At 39.7% G+C, this 26,192-nt stretch overlaps 1 protein-coding gene across 4 annotated transcripts in view; it reads right to left on the reverse strand.

The window, feature by feature from the left end:
- The window catches only part of ADAMTSL1 (ADAMTS like 1), a 373,405-nt gene that overhangs the window by 179,192 nt on the left and 168,021 nt on the right, over positions 1-26,192 (reverse strand). For all 4 annotated transcript variants that reach the window (XM_064490187.1, XM_064490185.1, XM_064490186.1 and 1 more), the window contains 4 exons: positions 25,544-25,748; positions 24,112-24,259; positions 21,414-21,498; positions 7,705-8,003 (listed from right to left, as the gene is read on the reverse strand). In XM_064490187.1, the coding sequence (XP_064346257.1) occupies positions 7,705-8,003; positions 21,414-21,498; positions 24,112-24,259; positions 25,544-25,748 (737 nt within the window). The remainder of the gene's footprint in view (positions 1-7,704; positions 8,004-21,413; positions 21,499-24,111; positions 24,260-25,543; positions 25,749-26,192) is intronic.

A 26,192-nucleotide genomic window follows, 5' to 3' on the forward strand; every position in this document is an offset into this window, starting at 1 on the left:
AACCCACCAGCTGAAACAACTAGAAAAAGAAGAACAAAAACCCCCAAAAGGCAGCAGAAGGAAGGAAATGATAAAGATCAGGGAGGAAATAAATAAAATAGAGATTAAAAAAAACCATAGAAAAAAATCAATCAAACCAAAAGCTGATTTTTTGAAAAAGTAAATAAAATCGACAAACCTCTGGCAAAATTCACAAAGAAGAAAAAAGAGAGAGCACAAATTAGCAAAATAAGAAAGGAAAATGGAGAAATTACAACAAATAAAATAGAAATACAGAATATCATATGAGAATATTATGAAAAACTATATGGAACCAAACTGGATAACCTAGAGGAGATGGACAAGTTTCTGGAAACATACTGTCCACCAAGACTGAATTAAGAAGAAACTGACCACTTGAACAAACCGATCACAAGAAATGAAATCAAAATAGCAATAAAAAACCTCCCTACAAATAAAAGTCCAGGACTGGACTGCTTCACCAGGGAATTCTACCAAACATACAAAGAAGAACTCATACCAGTCCTTCTCAAACTCTTCCAGACGATTGAAAAGGAGGGAATACTCCCAAACTCATTCTATGAAGCCACCATCACCCTGATATCAAAACCAGGCAAAGACACTACCAAAAAAGAGAATTACAGGTCAATATCACTGATGAACCTAGATGCCAAAATCCTCACCAAAATATTAGCACACATAAAAAATGACCAAGTGGGGTTCATCCCAGAGACACAAGGGTGGTTCAACATATGCAGATCAATCAATGTAATACATCACATCAAAAAGAAAAAGGACAAAACCACATGATCATCTCAATAGATGCAGAAAAAGCATTTGATAAAATTCAACACACATTTATGATAAAAACTCTCACCAAAGTGGGTATAGAGGGAACATATCTCAACATAATAAAAGCTATATATGACAAACCTACAGCCAGCATAGTACTCAACGGTGAAAAGCTCAAAAGCTTCCCACTAAAATCTGGGACAAGACAAGGATGCCCACTATCACCACTCCTATTCAACATAGTCTTGGAAGTCTTAGCCACAGCAATCAGGCAAGAGAGAGAAATAAAAGGGATCCAACTTGGAAAAGAAGAGGTAAAAGTGTCACTATATGCCGATGACATGTGACTATATATAGAAAACCCTAAAAGGCCCATACAAAAACTACTAGAGCTGATTGAAGAATTCAGCAAGGTAGCAGGTTACAAGATTAACCTTCAAAAATAGTTGCATTTCTTTACACTAACAATGAATCAACAGAAAAAGAAAGTAAAGAAACAATCCCCTTTACAACAGCACCCAAAGTGATAAAATACCTAGGAATAAACCTAACCAAGGAGGTGAAAGAATTATACACAGAAAACTATAAACCATTGATGAAGGAAATTAAAGAAGACTTTAAAAAATGGAAAGATACCTCATGCCCTTGGATTGGAAGAATCAATATTGTTAAAATGGTCACACTGCCCAAGGCAATCTACAGATTTAATGCAATCCCTACCAAATTACCCAAGACATATTTCACAGAACTGGAACAAATCATAATAAAATTTACATGGAACCATCAAAGACCTAGAATTGCCAAAGCATTACTGAAGAGAAAGAAAGAGGATGGAGGCATAACTCTCCCAGACTTCAGACATTACTATAGAGCTACAGTCATCAAGACAGCATGGTACTGGTACAAAAACAGACATATAGACCAATGGAACAGAATAAAGAGCCAGAAATAAACCCACAAACTTTTGGTCAACTCATCTTCGACAAAGGAGGCAAGAATATACAATGGAATAAAGACAGTCTCTTCAGCAAATGGTGTTGGGAAAACTGGCAGCAGCATGTAAAGCAATGAAGCTAGAACACTCCCTCACACCATACACAAAAATCAACTCAAAATGGATCAAAGACTTAAACATAAGACAAGATACTCCTAGAAGAAAATATAGGCAAAACATTATCTGACATACATCTCAAAAATTTTCTAGAAGAAATAAAAGCAAGAATAAACAAATGGGACCTAATGAAACTCACAGGCTTCTGCACAGCAAAGGAAACCAGAAGTAAAACAGAACGACAACCTATGGAATGGGAGAAAATTTTTGCAAATGAAACTGACAAAGGCTTGATCTCCAGAATATAAGCAGCTCATAAGACTTAATAAGAAACAATGAAACAACCCAATCCAAAAAAGGGCAAAAGACCTAAACAAGCAATTCTCAAAGGAAGACATACAAATGATCAATAGGCACATGAAAAAATGCTCAATATCACTAATTATCAGAGAAATGCAAATCAAAACTACAATGAGGTATCACCTCACACCAGTCAGAATGGCCATCATTCAAAAATCCACAGATGACAAATGCTGGAGAGGCTGTGGAGAAAGGGGAACCCTCCTTCACTGCTGGTGGGAATGCAGTTTGGTGCAGCCACTGTGGAAAACAGTATGGAGATTCCTCAAAAGACTAGGAATAGATTTACCATAGGACCCAGGAATCCTGGTCTGGGCATATATCCAGAATGAACCCTACTCCAGGATGACACCTACACCCCAATGTTCATAGCACCACTATTTACAATAGCCAAGACATGGAGACAGCCTAAATGTCCATCAACAGATGACTAGATAAAGAAGAGGTGGTATATTTATACAATGGAATACTACTCAGCCATAAAAACCAACAACATAATGCCATTTGCAGCAACATGTATGCTCCTGGAGAATGTCATTCTAAGTGAAGTAAGCCAGAAGGAGAAAGAAAAATACCATATGAGATCGCTCATATGTGAAATCTAAAATAAAACCAAAAACAAACAAAGCATAAATACAAAACAGAAATAGACTCATAGACATAGAGTACAAACTTGTAGTTGCCAAGGGGACAGAGGGTGGGAAGGGATAGACTGGGATTTCAAAACTGTAGAATAGATAAACAAGATTATACTGTATATAGCACAGGGAAATATACACAAGATCTTATGGTAGCTCACAGAGAAAAAAATGTGACAATGAATATACATACATTCACGTGTAACTGAAAAATTGTGCTCTACACTGGAATTTGACACAACATTGTAAAATGATTATAAATCAATAAAAAGTGTTAAAAAAGTTCTTTTTTTATTGAAGTATAGTCAGTTTATAATGTATCAGTTCGGTGTACAGCATAGTGTTTCAGTCATACATATACATACACATATTCGTATTCATATTCTCTTTCATCACAGGTTACTATAAGATATTGAAGATAGTTCCCTGTGCTATACAGCAGAAACTTGTTGTTTACCTATTTTATATACAGTAGCTAGTACCTATAAATCTTGAACTCTCAATTTATCCTCTAAGCTTTTTCTGAGCTTCAAAAATTTAATTTAAATAGATGATGGCCAGTTCAGGGTGGGGCATTTGAGATTTATGCTAGACACTGAAGATATTCCATCATATTCTGTAATTCTGACTACAGGATGTTCTCGTGGTTGCAGCTGGGATGAGCCACTTGAAATTCATGGTATGATGATATAGCAAAACATTTCACAAGAAATTATTGATATTGTCACTGATACTTCCCACTGGAATAGTCTGGCATTATTAAGGTCATGATGACAAGACGCTGGATGAGACAAACTCTTCCAGACAGACTCTAGAGCTGTGGTTCTGTTTGAAATAAAGTTTCTAATTCATTTGCCTACCTGGTAGTATTCCAGAGATTCTAAATATTGCTCGAAAATGAAATCTGTTTTGGCTTTAGTCAGCTATTGAAAACCTTATGAATTTGAGTTGACAATCCCTGAGGCAGGAAAGGACCACAGGGTTTTTTGTCATTTGCCTTACTTGAAAGGGTTTGCTTCAGGGGCGTCTGAGGGGTGTATGAGTGATAGGACCTCTTTCCACTTTGTGAAACCCTTGTTTGTAGAACTGAGGTTCTTTCAAGACTGCAAGGAATGGGGTCACAAGGGTTAAAGTTTTTAAAAGGACATCAATAATCTTCTAACTTAGACATGTAGAACACATTTACATGACCTCAACCAATAATCTTAGATCAGGATAAAGATCACCTTCAGGGTGCTTAAGTGCTGACATTAAGAAGCATTCTATTGCCTTGGGTTACCAAAGGGGAAAAGGGGGAGAGAGGGATAAATTAGGAGTTTGGGATTAGCAGATACAAACTACTAAATATAAAACAGGTTAACAACAATGTCCTACGGTATACTATAAGGAACTATATTCAATATCATGTAATAACCTGTAATGAAAAAGAATATATATATATAGTGTATAACTGAAAAGAAGAGAAGCACACACAAAAAGGAAGCATTCTAGAGTTACTACATTCTAATCTAACACTTTCTAGAACGATGCCCTCAGCTTCTACAACCCTGTGTATTCAGGGTCTGCTGTCATAAGGGCCAGTGGCCTCAGCATTCCTCGGTGGGGCTGGAGTTAGGGAGCTAAGGGCAGAGCTCTGTCGTGATGAAGGAGTATCTGGGACCACCCCTGTGGCCAACACACAAGGCATTTTTGTGGCATGAATGAATGAAATGTCTAAAGGGCAGGGTGTTCCAAGCACAGTGTGCAATTTAGGCCAAGGGGTGGTGGGAATGAGGGCCTGGAGGAAGGAATGTGGAATAAGGGAGTGGCCCTCAAATGGGGGGCGTGGGAACTTGGAGGAGGGAAGACCCGTGAAGACTTCACCTGTGAGTTCACAGGACACTTGGCTCAGGGTCAGGCCAGAATGTGAGAAGTGAGCTCACGAAACTTGTGTTCTTTCCCAATGGGCTAGTTTATGCTTTGAGGACATTTTAAACCAGCAACGAACACATTTAAAGACCTTCCTTTCTGATTCTGAGGTTTTCTTTCTTGACAGAAGCATAAGGAAGAGGGAACAAGAGGGACAGGATTTCACCTTTTATTCTTGCTGAAGTCAATGTCCAGTTTTGCCTCAGCTAGATTTTAATGTCAATTTTACCATCTAGGAGGCCAGTATAATAAAGCTGTTCAGGTTCAAATCCACTCTCCTTGACCATATCTATCAGTTCACGAACGGGAAATTAAAATATAATAAGGAAGTGATAGTGGGACACAGGACACAGATCTGAACAGGTTAGGCTCACTTTCCGCCTTCCAGAAAATGGGATTTTCAGTGTTTATATCTCCCAGAAGAGCATCATTGTTACATAACATTTGACGACAGTGTGGGGAAACTCAGCCATCAACTCCAGCCTAAATTACTAACTAGTTCCTTCTGGTTGTTCCCAATGCTAAGTGAAAGGTTAATTTTGTGTTTATCCAATTCCATTTCTTGAGATGACAAAAACAATAAAATTAGCTTGACCGGTCTTATCACCCCAAATTGATTTATAATCTATCTGTTAATCCAGCATATTTTTGATTGGCTTCAGCAGCAATGATTAAAAACATATATAGCCTTGTGGGTTATAGTCTAGTGACAGATCAAAGTTGGTAATACAATAAAATGTTACTGCCAAACAATGACTTCAAAATATACGTCTCGTACCCTTAAAGAATTTTTAGTGTGTATGGACATCAACATGGACCATAAAAACTCATACTTTCACCGCTTTGGAATTTTCAACTCTATCATCTCAGGCATAGATATACAACTGTAGGTAAGTGTTCACAGTTGTTGACACTTAAAGACCTAAGACATTTCAGTCACTTCACCCTGCCTTGGGTATAAATAATATCCACTTTATGTTATACAAAGATGCTTGGTTCCTGTAAGCAGAGATCAATTATATATCAAATACACAAATGTCATTTCCAAATCATCATTTCCCGAAAACATTTTAAATTAAAAACATCTGGCATACTCTTGACACTGAATTTTACACCCCTAGTTGATCAGCAGAATGGTGAGAATCTTAGAGATAAAGGTATCTGGTTATTTACATATTCCATTACTGCATCATTTTCCCCATCTGCTCATAAAGCTCCAGGCTTGACTTATAACTGACAATCATAACTGAAAAAAAAAATTATGATCTCTCAAAGTACATTCATTTTAACCAGAGATTGTGATCGTTCCATTCAGGTGATCATGGAAACTGGGGATAAACACACACCATCTGAACCCTTGAATCATTCATTAGATTGGAAAGAAGCCACTGTAGCCACCGGCTGTGGCCTTTCCACCTGACCTCTCAGCTCCTACCCAGGCTCGGAGATCATCAAAGCGGATTTCACACTTCTCCCTCATTAAGCACGGAAGAAGAGATGTTCTCACTGTGAGTGGGAGCACCACAGGAACGCAGATTAGCTGAGTTCCAAGAAACTGTCTTCCAGAATCAGATGGAAAAATTGAGGTTTTAAAATAACAGGCTCTCCATTAAAATACTTTGGAACCCCACGGTTTGAAATTGGAAGACTTAGAAACAAATGAGAACCTCGAGGCCAAGACTAAAAAACATGGATAAAACGACCTGATGGAGAAAACTGATTCTCTGCTCCTACTTGTTCCACAATCTGCTCCTTTTCAACTGCATGTAAACAATGTGGGCACGTGTATTCTTACATTCCCAGTCATGATGAGAGATGCTTTTTTAAAAGAGTTTCCAAAATGTCATGGTTTAGAAAACAGTTTGGGAAATAATTTAAATATATATATATTTTTATACCAATTCAGTAAGAAACTATGCTGAGAATGCAGAACCTTAGCTTGACAAAGGGGTTACTGACAGCCACCGAAGGGATTTGATGGAAGTCAGCCAGCACGTCATCGCCTAGCAAAATCTCTTGGGAGTAGACGTGAGACGGTGGTGATACCAATCTAATGTATTTTCCATAGCAGTACAAAAGGTCATAATCTTGAAGAATTAACTGTTGATTTAAAGGCCTTCTCCCACTACAGTTCCATTCATAATACCTGAAATAAAACAAAACAAAACACCTGGACTACACCTAAGAGAAACAGGTCAATATACATGGGAACGTTTAACATTATTTAAATAATATTCATCTGATGAGAAAGCTTCAGGAACTTTCTAAGGGCTTAAAGAAGTGTGGTTTGATGGAAAGACTTTAGACAGAGAAATAAATAAATTTATTAGCCGTCCCAACTGTCACTCACTAGCTATGTGATCTCGAAGAAGTCACTCAGCTTCTTTGTATCTTAGTTTTCTCATCTGTCAAATGGCGGTGGGGTCAGCCTGGGGTCAGCCTGTCATCTTTAAACTCCTTTCCAGTTCCTGGTAACCACAGTGTTAACTGCCCTTTACACCCTGTCCCCGAGGGGATCAGCTGAGTAAAGCAGAGGGACGGCAGCCTGTTCCCAGGAACAGCAGACGCTTGTCGTCTTGGGTCTTGGTTTGTACCACACGCACTGAGGCAAGGGCATAGATAAATGAAACTGACCGTTGACAGCACTGCCAAGTCGGTGTCAACTGTGTTTCTCAGTCAGATACCCTCGGATAGAGTGCAACAAACCAGAGTGACAGCTCAGAGTAACAGCATTAGTTGTGTCCACTCATAGCTGACAGTCTGAAAGCCACTCAAGCCAAAGGAGAAAGACATCTGTGTTTCATTCAGAACGCTTTACATTTAGATCGGCTTGCTCCCTTGACTTACTGGTCTTGGACTAGAGGCAGTCGTGTGACATGGTGGCATGCAGGGAGGGAAGTGACAGAGAAAGGACAAGAAGATGGCGAGGATCCAAGCCAGGTCCCCCCGCCTTACCTCCTCCACACGTCTCGGAGCACGTGGTGAAGCCCTGGTACTCCCAGTCGTAGAGCTCGTCGACATCCTGCAGGGCACGCAGGAGGGTGCTCTCTTCCGGGGTCAACTCCGTAACATCTCCGTGGCAGGGTCCTGCGTAACAGGGGCGCTGGGATGCCGGCCTGGGCCCTTCACACTCGTCGACAGGCAGGTCAGCCACGGATTGGGAGAAAGACAGGAGCACCTGGCACCTGACTATTCGCACCTGGGTCCCCATACCACAGGTGACCGAGCAGGCCGACCAGGCCTCTGGGACGAACCTGCAGTCCGCAAGCAAACAAGAGGACAGGATGAGAAGCCCCAAGCCGGAGACCGTGGACAGCGTTGGGGGCTGCATCCCACTGGCTACCGTTGCCCAGTGCTGTCCCCGGATGTGCTCAGGGCTCCACCACCCTGCTCTGTGATGGGCGCTTCAGTGTGGCTGATGAACTCATCTGGCCCTGTTTCTGGATTGGTCTCTTCCTGAGTGTCATAGGAACTCCCAGCTGTAAGACATTCCAGCTACATACCACCTGCTTTCTCCCTGCTCTGCACCCACAGTGGCAGCTCTTCCGAGCAGGGAATTGGTTTCTTCTCTCTCAATCTAAATCCCAGCACTTGTGCCTCTGGCAAGATGCTGGCTATTCTTATAGCAGACCAATACTGATACTAAAAACTAAAGCAAAATAAGCCCTTAGAGATATTTAAGGAAGTAAATTTTTTTTTTTAGTCTGGATTTCATATTCTGTAACTTTCTTTGCTTTTCTGCTCAATGTGCCTCCCAAGATTTATTTATATATAGAAAGAAGGCTTTTTTTTTTTCTGTAAGTTTCCAAGAATGGTGCAAAGCCTTGTTCCTCACACATTCTTTGAATTAGTCTGGACTGCAATGCTTTTTATATCATAGAGAAAAGCCATGCTACGAATTTAAATCTGCAGGCATGTCACAGCAAATGAGAGAGCTTCTGCATTTGTACTGGTCTGGTCAACAGCCTCTACCCCCTCCCCACCGAGAGAACCACATGAATGAGAACTTGGTTTTTCTCTGAGTTTCTCCAGAATGTAGGACAATATCCAAATTCTGGGGTAAAAAAAGGCTTTTTTCCTCCCACTGATCAATAATGGTCAAAACAGCAATGACCTTGAGAGGGGCCTAGGGAACAGCTAACATTTTTTGAAAGTACACATAAGAATCTGGAGAAAGGACTTTGGAATAAAATTTTTAATTTTTCCACGATCCTTCTGCTTTCTCACAGGGAGTCATGCTGCGGAGGCACGCAAACCTGGCTCTTTAACCTTGGCTTTGGCAGAAAAGGAAAGAACTGATAAGGCGGTTATAGAATTAAGTCCCAGCAAGTGCAAATGGTTCCTATCTAGTTAAGGGAAACTGAAATTCTAACAGGAGACCAATCCAACTTTTCAAATGGGAAGAGGCACAACAAAGATGTGGCCTGGGTCTGGGCCGTGTGTGGGGCAGGGAGACTGGCCAGGAGAGCCAAACTTATATGTCTGAGGCATGGAAGGAACCCTTTTGAGAAAGACCTGATGTCTGATGTTTTGAAGAGTCATCCATCTCCTAGGAGAGAATGAAGGTCACATACAACCTTGTCAGGGAGGTGGATGAGGGAGGAAGGGCCACTCAGAATTATTTCCAAGAAATTCTCATACAATATCACCTCCCTCTTTCATTTCTGAATTCTTAACTCCATCTTCTGGCACCAAGAGAACTTGGGTGGGGAAGGGTGGAAAGCATCCTAAAAGATGAAAAAGTCTCTCTCTCTCTAAGTAATGCTACTTGCAGCAGTTTTTTAGAAATAGAAAACCAAAATCAGCAATCAAAATAATTTTAACCCTCTTATTACACATTCACATATATCTGCCTGGGTCCTGGAACAAAAATCGTGACAAATACACCAGCACTGAATTTTACAGGCGCAGACAGAAAGGAAAATGCATGCAAACTATTTTGTAGACGAGAGAAGCCCAAAAGCAAATGATAAGCTTTCCAACTCTGACAAGAGTGTGATGAATAATGTCCTATAATAATGTGGTGCTGAACTGTGTTTCCAAATAAAAAAAAGATGACAAGATCTCAGAAAGAACAGCACTCTATTCGCTTCTCCCATACAGCAAGCATCACTGTTCTGTCCACAGTAACAGCCCTCCTCAGTGACGATGACAAGAAACCAAGGATCAGATAGCTTTTCTGGTAAAGGGCCAGATAGGGAATATTTGAGATTTTGTGCAACTCTGTTGTTGCCACACTCAATTCTGTGAAAGTGGCCCTAGGCAGTATGTTAACAAAACAGGTGTGGCCGTGTTTCAGCAAAACTTTATTTACAAAAACTGGAGTAAGAAGATGGGACGGGTGATGGAAGGGTCTGAATACAGTCTGTGGGCTACAGTTTCCCAACTCATGCTACAGAACGCTTACTGGGGATCCCGAGCACACTGAAATTCATGGATAGTCTTCAAACTTCTTTGAGGTCTCTTGTTTCCACCTTTCCCCAAAAATATAAGCTTCCACATGTGACAAGTAGCTATACAGATTTGTTTTATTTTCCAGATTAAAAGTGAGTCCCAGATGAACTCTAATATGTGAAGGACACACAAACGGAACCCTCAGCTCCCCGTGCCTATCAGGGGAGCCACTCTGCATTTGCTCCCTGTCCAGGGCTAGGAAGACACACCAAAAGCATACAAAGCAGAAAGGGTGTGCTACCAGGGCCCTGTGAACTCGGCGCAAAGACTGAGACTTGTTATTTTAAAGCAGCATCGAGAAGAGAAGAGGAGAGGAGAGGAGAGGGGAGGAGAGGGGAGGGGAGGGGAGGGGAGGGGAGGGGACGGGAGAGAGGAGAGGAGAGGAGAGGAGAGAAGAGAAGAGAAGAGAAGAGAAGAGAAAAGAAATGTGTGTGTATTTTTGACTATCTGGATACTTAGGGTTAATCTGCTTTATGTCTCCCAAGTGAGAATCTTATCAAGCGTCAAATAGCCTTACTGGCTTATCTCCCAACCCACTATCCTGAGGACTTCATCAAGTTCACACCAATTAAGAACAATTTGGTCTTTAAGTGGTGCTGTCCTTTGGCAGTCATTTTAATTTCTCTAGTGCATACACTGGATGATATAATATTCTCTCTCATGGAAGGCAGGAGATTATATTTCAAAAGAAAAATATCTAATAGTGCAAATGGCCAAGTGAATAATAACTGTTTTTCATATGAAACTTTCCGCCACATCCCTAGATCTCTCAACTCTGTATTTACTATCTTCAGCTTTCTGGCCCCAAGTGGGAGGAAGGAAGGTCAGGGAGAGGGCAGTCAAGTGAGGAAGGAGCTTTAACTGCAACGCTTAGAAGACTCATCTTGAATAGTTTTTGCTGAGTTAGAACCTTTCAAGTGGGGATTTTAAAATGGAGTCAGCATGGTTTTTAAAATCAGTATGTTAATCATTTTCATGTACAAATGTACAGTGTATTATTGAAGTTTAATTTGGGTAATTTAAAAATTCTTTTTGTTAGCAGCACCATGACCACATGAATGAAGAATGGCTTGGATAAGTGAGTTCTTTAGAAAATGGACTTGAGCTTCAGAAATGATATGATTTCTGCATTTAGTTTTCCCATCTCTAGGGTAAAACCAACAAACAAAACACTGGCAAAGAAATAATTTAGGATTCCGCCTAGACTTCTGTTTACAAGCTTAATTGTTCATCTCACTAATAAAATGCTTACCCTTTAATTAGAAAGATTACCATAGTCCCTATTATGAAATAGAAAACAGAGATAATCAAATTCACTTGTAAAATAACCAAAGTGGGTTACTTTATTAGTGGCTATTATGGAGTCAGAAGCAAGGACTGAAGTCATAAAAACAATCACTTTCTTAATATGATGCTAAACAGAAACAATTCACTCTTGGTTAGTCTCATGTCAGTGCAGATATTAGCCAGAGTTAACTCCAGTTTTTGCACACATGGTCTGATATGTAACTTTTCCTTTTCTCCTCTTCTTTTTCTTTCTCCTCCTCTCATACCCATTTGTTCAAAAAGATCACCGGGATTATTTAAAATAAGAGTAGCTCTATAATTGTGTTATTTTGATGCTGTTACTAGCCTCACTTCACTCTCCAGTTTCAAAATGCAAATTGAAAGCTGCAGGAAATTCCATTAGAAATACTTGATTTTGGTTTAGTTTTCAATCATACAACATTTGAGTTATAAATTGATAGGGGCTGTGGATTTATTTTTCCTCTTTCTTTTGGTGATTTTAGGGTGAAGGGGAGAGGAGGGAATGAACTGAATAGTGTAGGAAAAAATTATGAAAACTTTAAAATGGACCCAAAAGATGACTGAGTATTCTGTTAAGTGTGTCCTTCCTAGTTACTTCAGTCTTTCGTTGACAGTGAGTTATTTCACCACTCTATAAATTGCAGAAAATTGATAATGAAAATGATTCTTGCCCATAGAAATGTAGATGAACTGTGTCTAGAAAAATGCAATTGGTTGCCCTGTGGATAGACTCATTTTACATCTATCTGTAAATTCATTTCAGCATTCTTATTTGCCTAAATATGTTTGGTTCTTTTACATTTCCTTTGAATTGTTTGTAATATCTTCCCGGTCTCCTCATGAATTAATGAAGTAAATACAACATATGACAGATGTTTATTTTATATTTGCATGAGAATCATGGTTATTCCCTTTCTAAAATTTTCTCTTTTAACTAGTGGCCATAGAGGGATCTGGAGAAGAGTATATTGGAAAAATAAAATGCTGTATAAGTAATTCCATAACAAATTAACCAGGAAGTCTTTTACATAAACATGTCATTGTGGGGGGGGGGGTGCTGAAAAAAATCATCATATGCTATTGGTAAAAATGGTATTTCATATTACCTCATCTTATTTTTAATCCAGTCTTTCTCTATTCTTTTTTGTTAGTTTTGAAAAGCTCGTTCTTCTCCTTACTGTGGACAATCCTTGAGACAGTAAAATCTTTAGGAAAAGGTGCAGTTACCTAAACCTAGCTGGGCATTTGGGCATCTGGACTAAAGAAGCATTTGGATCTGTGAAGAAAAAAAAAATGTTTCTGGGGGAAAGAAACTCAGAAAGGGAAAGGGAAACACGTACTTTCACCTACTTCCTTATTTAGTTATTCAATGTCTCTCAATGAAATTAAAAGGAAAGACTTTGGGGGAAAAAAAAACCCCTCCAAACTAGTAAACAAACAAAAACCTTTGGAATGCTACAAAGGGACTGTAATTGAATCACTTTAGGAATTTTAGAATTGCTTGTAAAATCCATCATACTAAGACAAACTTAGAATGATTATTTAAAAATAGAGCTTGAGCATTATAGTTTTGAGAGAACACTTATCCAAAATATGCCTCCGCATTCACTGAGAACCACACCTAAGTCTTTCCAAATAAATGAGAATCGAACTTATTGTGAAAGATCTTTAGTCAAGGATACTTGATCTGCATGTGGAATTATGAAAATATTTCTCAACTGCTGTTGTTAGCTTACAGCTGTCTGGAACTGCAAATAATTCAAATAATTTATGCTGGTTATGCAATACATGTTGAAGTCTCCAAGCAAAATTTTACAAAGGTGTCCAGGACACCACTCTACAAAGCATCTAATAGCACCACTTTTTTCCATAGGTTCCTCAAATCCTTAAGTGTCATGCCTGAGTTATGAGAGTCTTCAGCACTGGAAGGCACCCGGTAGTATCACCAAGAATAGAACAGTTCTAGAAATTAACATGACAAAACAAATGACAATTTTGGTGCAGTCACCAATACAACTATCTGGAAAAAACAAAACAAAACAAAAATAAAAAAACAACCCAGTGATTGTCCTGTGTAGTGCTGCTAACCAGTGATGTGAAGAAAGGACCCAATACTGTAACACTCTGCAGTGGGAGTGTTATCTTTAGAGGTATTTTCCACGCAGCTAACTTCCTTTTCTCATGATAATGATGCCCTTTTGGATTGAGAGGCAGCTGGCCTCTGCAAGAATGCCTCAATGTCTTTCTTGCAGAAATGCTCAGTGCTGGAAGTGGGGGAAGAAAGGCTGACTGCATTAAAGAGCACATTTTCCTTTCAAAGAGACTTTGTACTAGAAGGAAATGCTGTGGGAGATCAGAGTTCTCTCAAAGTTCCGATGAGTCAGAGATGACTGGGCTCTTTCAAAGTCCAGGACCTCATACATTCGAGCACTGTGTTCAGCTCATCTTGTAGGTCTCATCCACCTTCCTGCACTGTGGTTCCAGACAAGGTATTAGGAGGAGTCCTACTAAAGGAGGGACCTTACTGACCATCAGGAGGTTGTTCTTTAACAATAAGAGAAAAGCCAGCAGCAGAGAGACAGTGAATAATCAGTGTTTAAAGGGTATTGGCCCCACACTGCTTGGGATTCCCAATAAATCCAGTCCTCAAAATTATCTTGTTCCCAATAGCATCCAGCACACCTGATCATGCCTTTTTTCTCTAAGTACTTTCTTCTCCTGACTTACAGGACACCTAGCGCTCCTGGTTTTTGTTTTTCTTTTCTGGTCATTTCCTACACAGGCTCCTTTTCTAGATTCTTCTCCTTTCCTCAAGTTAGACTCTCCTCTCCATTTTCTTATAATAGTGATCAGTCTTCAACAATCAAGTGTGAATCTTTCTGGAATAACTATCTCCTTTACTAGGCCAAACCTCTGTGAAGGCAGAATTCACATAATAGGTGCTCAATAAATACTTTTTTTTCCCCCAAATGAATAAGTGAGTGGATAAATAGGAGGGTAAGCGTTGATGTCATGAGGGATTTGATATTGGGCTTCTTCTTGAGCCCAAGATGAAAACCAAGCTAGATAAAGAAACAACAGCTAACAAAAAAACACCTGCACTCTAATGTTCACAGCAGCACTATTTACAATAGCCAAGACAAGGAAACGACCTAAAGGTCCACTGACAGATGACTGAATAAAGAAGTTGTGGTATATTTATACAATGGAATACTATTCAACCATAAAAAACAACAACGTAACGCCATTTGCAGCAACATGGATGTCCCTGGAGAATGTCATTCTTAAGTGAAGTAAGCCAGAAGGAGAAAGAAAAATACCATATGATATCACTCATATGTGGAATCTTAAAAAAAAAAAGACAAATGAACTTAAATATAAAACAGAAAAAGACTCACAGACATAGAATACAAACTTGTGGTTGCCAGAGGGGAGCGGGGTGGGAAGAGACAGACTGGGAGTTCAAGATTTGTAGATACTGACAGGTATATGTTGAATAGATAAACAAATTTATACTGTATAGCACAGGGAAATATATTTAAGATCTTGTAGAAGCCCAGGATGAAAAAGAAAATGAAAATGAATATATATATATTCATGCATGACTGAAAAATTATGCTGTACACCAGAAATTGACACAACATTGTAAACTGACTGTAACTCAATTAAAAAAAAAAAAAAAAAAGAAAGAAACAACAGCTTAAAAACTCAAAGAAATTAAATCCTACTTTTCAGTTCCAGGCATTAGCATGGAAAAATCCAAAAAGCTCTTCCTGTTTTAGAAGTTTCTCATGATCTTTTTAAAAGTTATTGTGCCCAAATTTCGTAGCTGTAGTGGGTTTATTTATTTTTATTTCTTATAGCTGCCCTTGAGCAGTCTGTGCTGGCCTCTGTTCATCCTGGTGGGGTGCTAGGTTATCCTGTAGCTTGAGGTGTTTCAATCCTGTGTCTCTCATACTTCAGTTAAATCTCAGTAAAAATGCTGTTTTGTAGAATAAAAGGATTTGAGGGCAGCTCTGAGCCACAGGCTGCCTTCAGTAATTTATGCATGACTCTGGTCTAACATTGCTTTATTATACAACCAGCTACCCAACAGTGAAGGCTCCGGAGCATTCTGGAATTGTTCCTAGGTTACAGGAGCCCAAGGAGAACTCCTATTTTTCTGTCTACGCTTTAAAACTCCATACACACAGAGCCTTGGGAAAAAGAAAGACCACTAACTGTACGTAGCAGATACAGATGGAGCCAAATTATTCTCTTCACAAATGAAAAATGAGACTATTGAAGGAGAAGTAATAAAACGGCCACACTTAGGCTAACAGATTGCTTATTCTTATGTTTGCCCTTAAAACGGTCAACTAACCTGACCGACTGGTTGCTACTCACAGCTCCAGGCCCATTGCTAAAATAAAGCTATTAATTCTACTGTTTCTATTTAATTCCCATAATCAACAGTAATAACCATGCTTGGTCTCTGAGTCATTCTCCAGGGAGAAGGTCACAACATTGTAACCTTACAAAATAGCCTGAATTACCAAGACCACACCTTGGGCGCTTATAAGATAGAGATTGAAAGAGTGACAACCACTAGCCTTTACAAAGTTGGTCACCTGGAGACACCATGACCACTCTGAGTCTTCTGAGAAGAAAATAATTCTGTTGATTGTTATCGATGCTTTATTGTTTAAGCTATGGCTATTTAATCACCCTGCCCCATTCCCAAGGTGGGTTCACAGTTTTGAAGGCACTAGCCTGCTGTGAGTCCCCTTTGCCTGGCAAAGTAATAAAGCTGCCTCTTTTCTTCTAAGCTCCAAGACCCTGTCTCTGAGTTTCTGTTTGGCTCGTCAGGGACGGCGGCCGATCTTCCACAACACTTTGACACTCGTTTCAGGCCACCTTTCTCTCCATTGCTTTTCTGATCCATATGAATAGAAAATGATTTAAAAGTTTGGTTTTCCTGAAGGTTAGTCTGATTATTTAAAAAGCCATGTCCTGGGGACTAAAATGCCATTATAGCTTACAATGCTATTAGTGCATTTGGAGTTCTCAGCTTAACAACAGAATGTAGATTTTAAGTCATATTATTTCCCCTGACTTTGATAAAAATCTAAAATATTGTAAACTCGGAATACTTTTCATGAACTATTTCTTCTTCACATGGACTGGAATTGGTTTATCTTGCAATTTTGTCAAGGTTTCTTTCTCTTAATTCAACAAGTTTGGCAAAGCTTTCCAAGGAAAAGTTCAGTTCATTAAAAATGACCTTAATGGACTTAACATATATTGGTGGTGACAGGGTCCATGCTTTATTTTGGCACACAAGGATCCCATTAATTTGTCTCTGCCACTCTCTAGGGCTCAGCTGAGCAATAGTTCAGATTTAGCTCGGAAAGTAGCTGTAGCATGAGCATTAAGTGGAGACAGTAGGTGGGGCTGACAATTTTTGAACTTCTTGGTTCTTTGCAATAAAGGCTTTTTCTAATGATTACATTAAAATGGCTCTGCCGGCTCTTTTGAATTTGTTACTGGTTTTTCTGTCTCAGCAAGCTAGGGGATCAACTGAATATAACTCAGAGTTGCGAGAGGATGCTTTTCCACTCAAGCTTTCTCTAAATTTTCCTTATTAATTTTGGCAGTATGTTATAGATTTCTTTTTGCTCAAATGAAAGTACCTAGCCCTTGTCCCTTTGTATAAATTCTTGGTAAAATTCAAAGTGTGACCCTTACTAGAGAGTCTTCAAAGAGTCTCAGCAGGAGAGCAGAGATGCAGGGAGAGAGTATTAACCGGGGAACCACTAGCTGAATTTGGGGTTATTTGTCCTTACTTGTGGTTCTCTCACATGCTGTATGATACAGCCTGCATGAGGCACAGATAACACCTGTCTCAATTTCGCCAACTGTAAATGAGTGATTGCTCTACATTCTCTAGGAAGATGAATGATGCTCGGAATGGCCCAATCATAATCACAGTTAACACCTGAACAGAGTTTCCTGTCTACTCCGTAATCTGCATATAACTTAATCCACTCGATAGCCTTATGATGCAGACACCATTATGTTCATTTCTCACACGAGGAAATGAAGGCCTATGGGGTTAAGGGACTTGTTTAGGGTCCCCAGTTACTACTGGGGGATCCATGAGTCACACCTAGGAGATCTGTCACTGGAGCCCACACTTTGGACCACTGTGCACGCTGCTGCTCTACGTGTAGCTGTGGTCAATAATTAGAGTGTTTTTCCTGTGATTCCAGTAGGGCTGTATTCCTGTAGGAGCACACACACACGCAGACTCGCCCTCTCTCATCAACTCACTGTTGGCAGCATGATGTATCTAAGCAAAATTTCAAATTTTAGGAAATGATTTGTGGTTTTAGTGATCTATTTTCAACATCAAGGTAGCAATCACCAAGGTACACCTACCGATAACAAAATATCTGATAATTTGCTATGTAAAAAGATCTAATCATCTTTCCTCAGGAGCTAGTTTTGCTGTCAAAGTCAGATGCACATAAGTTCTATCATAATCTGCCAAACACCCGTTCACATTTACATCCCCCTAAACCCTTTCCATGTATATTACACTCCTCTTTCATGCATTTCTCCTGTTTGTGCATCAACACATGTACTAGCTTGACTCTCTTAAAATTGTAGCTCCTAGGAACATATAGCAGTGGAAAGAGTTTGGGAATTCAGTAAATAATTCTCCTACACTCCTTGTGAAATCAGTAACACTACCATGCTGTGCACACCCAGACATCAAATGGCATTTCTTAAAAATAGCTAGCTCATTTGTTGAATCTGTGGATGACTGGCCAGTACTCAACACGCTGGTCACAATCTTATCATTCCTGTGGTAAGAATGTACTCAAGGTTTCTTGAGGGCAAGGACGATTGGGTTTATTTTTACAATACCTGCACCTGGCACAAAGTCTGGCCCAGAGCAGGTGATTTATGAGTGAATTTCACTTCTCTCATTATGAGGTGCGAACAATTAGCTGGTCCAGTGACTCTCTAAAATTATCTAAAATACACAATCAGCCAGAGACTTTTTATATTAAGCATTCTGCTGCTGCAGAGGATATAAGGGATGAGAGCCATTTGAGTAGATGGGGAGACCAGAAAGGAAGGAGGTGGAAGTGAGAGAGGTCACTATCCTTATGGGGATAAAGCCTGATTCAGTGTGGCCGGGATGAGGCTTTAGCCTTGCCACATGGCAAGTCTCAAAATGAAACGCTTTTGTATTTTTTATCCTGTAATTCTAATGCCAACCATGTTCTGCTTGAACATCCTTTATGTTGGTTTAATGATCTGCAAAGAGTGTTTACATTTCTCAATCTCAGGTGAGATGACTTGATTCTTAAGAGATATATCTTTACACACACACACACGATATTTCTTTTTATTTTCTGTGGCCAGAGATTCACAAAGAGAATGTAACTAAGGCACCTCATTTTGAGGATATGAACAGCAAAACTATCTGGATGCATTACCAACGTTTGATTCCCTAAATATCTTTTGGGGGAAAATATAAAAACACGTGTCACACAATTAACATTTCTAACCACTTAAAAAAAAAAGTGAATTCACATTCTTAACCACTGAGTTAAGCCATCCACATTCTCGGACAACTTACTGGGTATAAATATGTACTAATGTAAACATATGCTTAAATATTATATATTTAAATACTATTTTCAACAAGGCAAACAAGCCATTTAATGACTACAGGATCACCATGGTGACTCTTATTGGCTTTTCTTTCTGTATCTGATTCCTTGTGGGTTCTGCTCACACAGCTGCATGACAGGAATTTCCCTGTGCCTCTTATTGAATCAGCCCCATCACTAAGCTGATGCCATCTGGCATCCAGATATTACCACTGCCTTCTGCCTGCTTGCCTCCCTCCTCCTTCCTTTTTCAAATGGCTCACACCAAGGTTATTTATGGCAATACGTCTAGGGCTGGGGTATTGTGTTGCAGGACAAAAATGTTTTCCTAACCATGCAGTAAAGCTGCTCACTGAAAACCTAATAAGATGACTCAAGATTTTTTAAGTGCAAGATCAAGAAGGCACTCAGAGGACCACCCCGTTCTACCTCTGAAAGGACACACCGTTAAGGGCTTCCACCTGGTGTGCACCCAGGTTTGATAGTGGGATGGTTGGTTAAAATGACAGTGTTGGTAGAGTGGTACCCAAAGGAACCGCCTGTCTCCCGCGATTTGTTCTGAGCCATCCAAGCAGAACTCCTGGTGACTGAAGTAAATCTTGGGTGGGGTGGGGGAGGGGGGACATGGCTTCCCTAGTCCTACCTTCCTCTCCCTGGGATGACTTGATTCAGAGAGCAGAAAGTCTAGAAAGAGAAAGGCAGGGCATCTAGAGCATCCAGGACACCCCTTATCCTTATGCCTGCCTCCTTTAACACATCACACCTTACAGGCACTGGGTGGCTTATAGTGGCCTGAAGGAGTTAAGGAAATGAATAATTTCCTTCCTATCTCAAGTCAGATTAGGTTTTTTTCAAGAAGGCCACCTGAGTAATTTCCTGCACAGCAGAGAAATGAAAAATTTTCAGCCTTTATGTATTTACGTAAAATTTGCGTTGTAATCTTTAACCACTGCCTTTCCTCCAAAGTTCTGCATTGGTTAGCTGCTGCTTCTTAAAGTCTTTTCTCAAAGAAGTAGAAAATACATGCTGTAGCAACTTTACAGAAATAATCGATGTTTTGCTTATTGTCCTTTTAGGTAAGAAATGTGTCTCCTTATATATAAACCATGTTTCTGTGAAATCAAACGACTAAATACTATTTGTTTACAAGTGAACTTTGGTCATTGTACTAATCTGTATTTTGGATTTTTTTTTTTCAATTTCTTGATTTTTTTTTAGGGTGTGATTCAGAGACACAATTGTGTTCTGGCAAACTGTATCAGATTTAGATTCAAACAGGATGAGTCAGAGAAGATTCTAAATTGCTTCTGAATATGTAGATTACAATGTTAATTTGGTAAAATTAAAACTACAGATTGAATTTGGAAACCATTTCATCTCCTGCATACTATATTGTGAGCTCCTGGAGGGTGGGTGACATAACGTGCCTTATGTACCAATGCATGGCACAGAGCTTAGTACTTGTATTAAAGAAATTAACCTAGAAAATCATCAATCAGAAAAACTGCTTTGGTCATAAATGAAATTTCTCAATAAAGTGCTTTCCTGTATTTTTAAAAACGATGTGGCAAATAGGCCTGTCAGTGTATTCTAGTAAAATCAATATATAGTTATTGGTCAGTCAATCAATCAATCTACGTTAGTCTCTTCCTTGTTTCCTCTTCTGAAAAATCTGTGCCTAGTGGTCTTACAAGTTTCATGGCCTTGATCATACTAAGCAGGTATGGCTCCATGAACAAACAGGGCAAAGACCTGGAATCCATCTGATACCAACCCCAGGAAGAAAGGGTAAGAAAAGCTAATAAACTTCCTTTGCCCTCAGATATATTTTTCTTTCTCTTTCATTTTTGTGAGTGGCTATATTGCAAAAAAGCTGGGAGGTAAGGTGGGTAAAAAGCTGCCCAGAATTTCCCATCAAACCTATGCTACAACATCAGATGCTGCCTGGACCTTCTCACCTCTGGCCCCTTGGCAAGAGAAAAGAGGATGTTAGATTTTGGAGAAGAGGGTAGGCACGACTCTTTCATTTTCCTAGTTCAAAACTGGAAAGTATTTAGAGAGCAATCATAAGTTTTGAGAAACACCTTGAAACTGATAAATTTCCAAAGTGACAGCCCCAAAGCCTCATTTTACCCTTAGTAAGAGGAGTACACTTAGTTCAAAACCCATGAAAGGCAGTCTTCCTCTAAACCAGTCAGCTTCAAAAGCAAAACAACTTGTGGTTTGAAAGCTTACGAGGGTTCTTCCGACACAGCGGCTCCTTCTTCTAGTTCTTGAGCTTGTTTGTACCATGGCAGCTTGGCCTCTACCGGAAGTTTTTCTGAGAATTAAGTGAATGCACACAAGAGAGAAGAAATAAGAATCAATGCAGAATTTCAGGGAAATTCCATTTTCTTCTCATCAGTTCTTGATTTTGCACTGCCTAGAAGTTACAATGTTGATAACTGCAAACAATATGTTTTTAGGTACATTTCTGCCTGTGATGATAGCTATATGAAGAAAAAGAAAATCCGATTTTAAAATGTTTAGTAACACTAGTCTTTGTGTATATGTGTCCCCTTTATTATGTTGAAGAGCAAAGGAAAGTCTTTTTATTACCAAAGTCATAACTCTAGGCACTCAATACGCAGTTAGTCATCAAAGTATCTTCACTATTGCCTGTTGAAAAGACAGAGCACTACCTACCTTTTAAAACAAACACAAAGTATCATAGGTTAATCATAATACTTTCATAACTTCTAACTTGTCTTTTACCTTTTGGCTAAGTGTGAACCATACCATATTGTGAAAAATAAAACTGCTACTCTGAAATTCACAAAATGTTGCTTGAGATATCTGACACATTCAGTGCCAACCCAAGGCTCACTGAAAAATTGAACAGGAGCGACTTAGGGTCCACGATCCATAATTTGACTTGTTTTGCCCATTTATCTAGCTTTGACCAAACCATTCAGGATGAGCTTCCTAATTACTTCCTGGGGAAAAAATGTGGAAAGGAAAAAGAAAGGGAGATTATAAGTGCTTCTACAGAAGTAACTGCCAAGATCCCCATTCTGACGTATTTATTAGAATCATTTATAGGCATATTTCCCTTTATTGTAGGAGCCAGCGAAGCTCTATCACCATTTTATAACATATAATTGGAAAGATGAAAGAAATGTGTGTATATATGCATACACCATTGGATGACATAGCTTTTAATGATGTTTAGAAAGCCAGACTCACTACTTAGTTGTGAAAAATCCAGATTTTATTCTTGATGGTTAACCACAATCTGCTTTTCTTTCTCTGAAGTGGCTTTATGAAGATGAATGAATACAGAATTGACTATTTAAGTTAGGGGCATCACTTCTCATCCTCTATGTGCAGCAATTGTTTATGGTTAGAAAACAAAGCAAGTGAGAAGTATAAAAGCCAGCAGGATTTGCTAACATTTTGAACCCAGCAACATGGTTTCTAGATATACATCATTTTACAGCTAGCCCACCTCTCCCAGACAAATGACTCAGTCCACGAAGCCACCTGTGACAGCTCAGGCCATCCTTGGGTTTCAGTAATAAAGCACTCAGCATGACACCAATGGTAGGCTTGTAATACGTTACTGTCGTTTTGAACTGAACCCTGTCAGCTGTACCAGTGGCCACTTCCTCCTGCATTTGAGGATGCTGATGGAAGTCAAGAGGTGAAGATGACACTTGTGGAAAACTTACTATACGCCAGGCAGTGGGTTAAACAGCCTATTTGCATAATATCTCATTTAACCCTCACATGATCTCAGACATAGTTACTATTAGTATTATCCTCATTTTACAGATGAGGAAACTGAGGTTTAGAGAGGAACATACTGATTAACATGAATCAGGATTTCTGGTATATTTTGGGGGTTTTTGGTTTCCTTTTATACTGTTAATTTAGATTTCATGATACTGTTCACTCCCACCAAGGACAACCTACAGCATAACAAAGAGCTACACTGTGGCTTGTTTTCAGAGAAACTGAATGGTTTAAAGAAATAAATTAAGAAACAGGTGGGAATCATCTTTAATCTTAAAAATGGGAGGAAGATTTTTAAAAAATTTTTTAAAGACTTGATTGTTTAATTTGACTAATTTTTTTCTTTTTTAAAATGGAGGTACTGGGGGTTGAACCGAGGACCTTGATCAAACATGCTACGCACACACTCTACCACTGAGCTATACCCACCCCCTGGGGAGGAAGCTTTTAACGGGGAGTTCTTCTAAATGGTTTGTGACTTCAGAATTTTCTATTTCACTGACACAGACTATAAGAATATTAGCAATGAAATCAGACGAGTAGTCAAGCTAACCTGAGAGACCTAGTATAATAATACATCTTGCTCACTAAGTAGAACTTTTCTAAAATTTACTTTTTACAAACTATTTACAGTATCTATTAAATTCCAATTTATTCCAATTCCTCTTTCCAATTATGATTCTGAAATCCACTCTCATGTTAATTTTTAAATTTTCAATATAAAAAGCAACCACTTTCTGTTTTGTTAGTTTGACGTATGAGGCGTCCCTATGTATTTCATGCTTAGCAAAGCAGACAGCCTTGGATTCACTACCTTGTTTTTAACAGCAAGCAATGTGGATAGTAAGCCACACATATTTCTACAATAGCTCTATAATATCTCCTTTCAGGCAGATATATCTGACATTTTTCAGCCACAGTCTTCAACCAACTTCCTGACCTAGGAGTGAATCGTATCAATATGTGGTACTTAAAAACAATGTGCAAGCAAAAAACCATTTGAAACAGTTTTTAAAAGAATTAAGTTCATTTACTAGGGTCTAAGGTACAAAGAGTAGTTACTAAGAACACTTTGGGATACTTAAAAGTATTCTAAGTTGAAAACAGCACTGAACGCACATGATAGTAGGAAGACTAAATAGAGTTCCCATCAAGTTACCTTTGGGTTTGTAGCAGGGAGTGGGTATGACGCATTCCTCCTTTATGTGGGGCTTGGTTTTCGGGCTACAGCCTCCAGTGTGCATTCCTCGATGGTCGATGCAGAGGACTACCCGGTATCGGAGGCCCTGGCCACATGTCACTGTGCACTGGAAGGAGAATGCAAGATAGGAGACTCACAGTCAAAGCCTTGTTGACTTTTCTTCATTTCCCACCTGAGACTTTTTAAAGGGCTGCTTTTAAAGTGGTGGATTTATACCACTTCTTACAAGTCCTTCCCAGGACTGGTAAGCCTTGTTCTATTTGGCTATTTCAGGGTGACGCTGGCTGCAAATTAAATCACCTGCAGTTTCTTAGCTTAGGATTCATCAGTCAGCATTCTTGAAGCACCCACTGTGTGCAAAGTCCCAAATCAAGCAGCAAAAAGAAGGAAAAAAGAAACTGTAGCATGTGCCCAATCTTGATGACCAAGACTGCACTTTGATTTTATTTAGTCATTTTGTTAATGACTGTCAAGTCCAAAATATAGGAAATGCCAGCTCCCATGTGGACGTCAAATTTTTTTAACTTCCATCACAGTTAATTTATATTGCAGCATAGCTGATCCAATTGATTATAGTGACATGCAAAAAAGGTTCAAAAGAACTGTTTCAATGGCCAGACACAGACGGCCCCTCCCAGTAGCTCTACTCGCTTGGGAGCAAGTCGAGATAGAGAGAGGTCACACAGCCACAAGGCTGAGTGAACAGCCTTCTGCCATCTCTGTGGCTGGGGGCACAATGGCCGGTCTCCTCATCTTTCCGTCTCTTGCCATTTCATACCTTTATGCACTAGCAGCCAGGAACCCCCAGATAACATTTCATGTTTAAGCTGCTGTAGTTGCTTCCCTCATGTCTAGAATGTTTGGGTTTTAATTAATCCCACCTCACCTTCATTCTCATTATGTTGCTATTTCCATTTCATCTTTTCTTCCCAACAAATCAGACATAGTTTAATCTTAATTCACTCAAGACACTTTTTCGATATAGACGAAGTATACAAAATAAAAAAACAAAATCAAACTTTTGGTCTCCTGAGCTCTACCGTAAGAGCAGCTTACACTGCTTTGGGCTCAGTTATCTGGTCTCAATACTCTTGACAGACATTTGCCTCCCCTGTCCCTAAAGGGAACGTTACTGGGAGTGAAAGAGGCTTCTTGAAGTCACTTGAAGAAAGATGTATGTATACATACATACATACATATTTTTTTCCCTTACTCATTTACTTTTGGCTATGCGCCAGTCAAGGTAAACCTGCTCCAGGGGCTAAACAGGTAGGCTTCTAGACCCCTTCTAGAGAAGTGGGAGTTGCACGGGGTGGCTGGTGGGGTCATGATGAGGAGAGGGAAGAGTGGACTTACTCTCCTAACGAACAAAGAAAGAAGGCACAGTTACCGGAGACCACTCCTGTGCCAGCCATTTAGGGCAGTCAAAAATGTTGCAGGGCTGCACGATGGGCATCTTAGGGGTGTACATGCATTTCCACTCTTCCACTGAGGTGACATGCCCCTGGATGTCCTCCTCCACACAGGAAACTGCCCGGCTCTGGATGCCCCCCCCACACGAGGAGGAGCACGCGGTCCACGGGGTGGCCTCCCACCTACAGAAGCAAGGGGAGTCATCAGGGTAGACATGCACACTGCCAACCTCCTCAGCGAGCTCTCCCCCCGACCCCGGTCCCAGTGCCCCTCGGGACGGTCAGGTTCTGAGAGGCTACGGCCCCAAGGACCAAAAGCCAGCTACTGCCTGAAATCTGATGAGTCAGAGGAAAGGACTCAAGGCTGGCAGAAGTGCTCTGTAAACCTCGAAGCTCTACACAAATGGAAGACATGGAGGAGAGCTGTCTACAAGGATACCTTGTGCCACGTGTAACCTACTCAAGAGAGGGCTTCTCAGTCCTTTAGTTTCAGTACATATTCTGGGTGAGGGTGTATGTGCATATGTGTATTTATGTAATATTTCTATTATTTTACATTTTATCAATATATATTCTGCATAGCTATCTATCCATCTATCTAATCCATCTGTCTGTACCTATCTATCT

Source organism: Camelus dromedarius, chromosome 10, assembly GCF_036321535.1.
Source record: "Camelus dromedarius isolate mCamDro1 chromosome 10, mCamDro1.pat, whole genome shotgun sequence".
NCBI lineage: Eukaryota > Metazoa > Chordata > Mammalia > Artiodactyla > Camelidae > Camelus > Camelus dromedarius.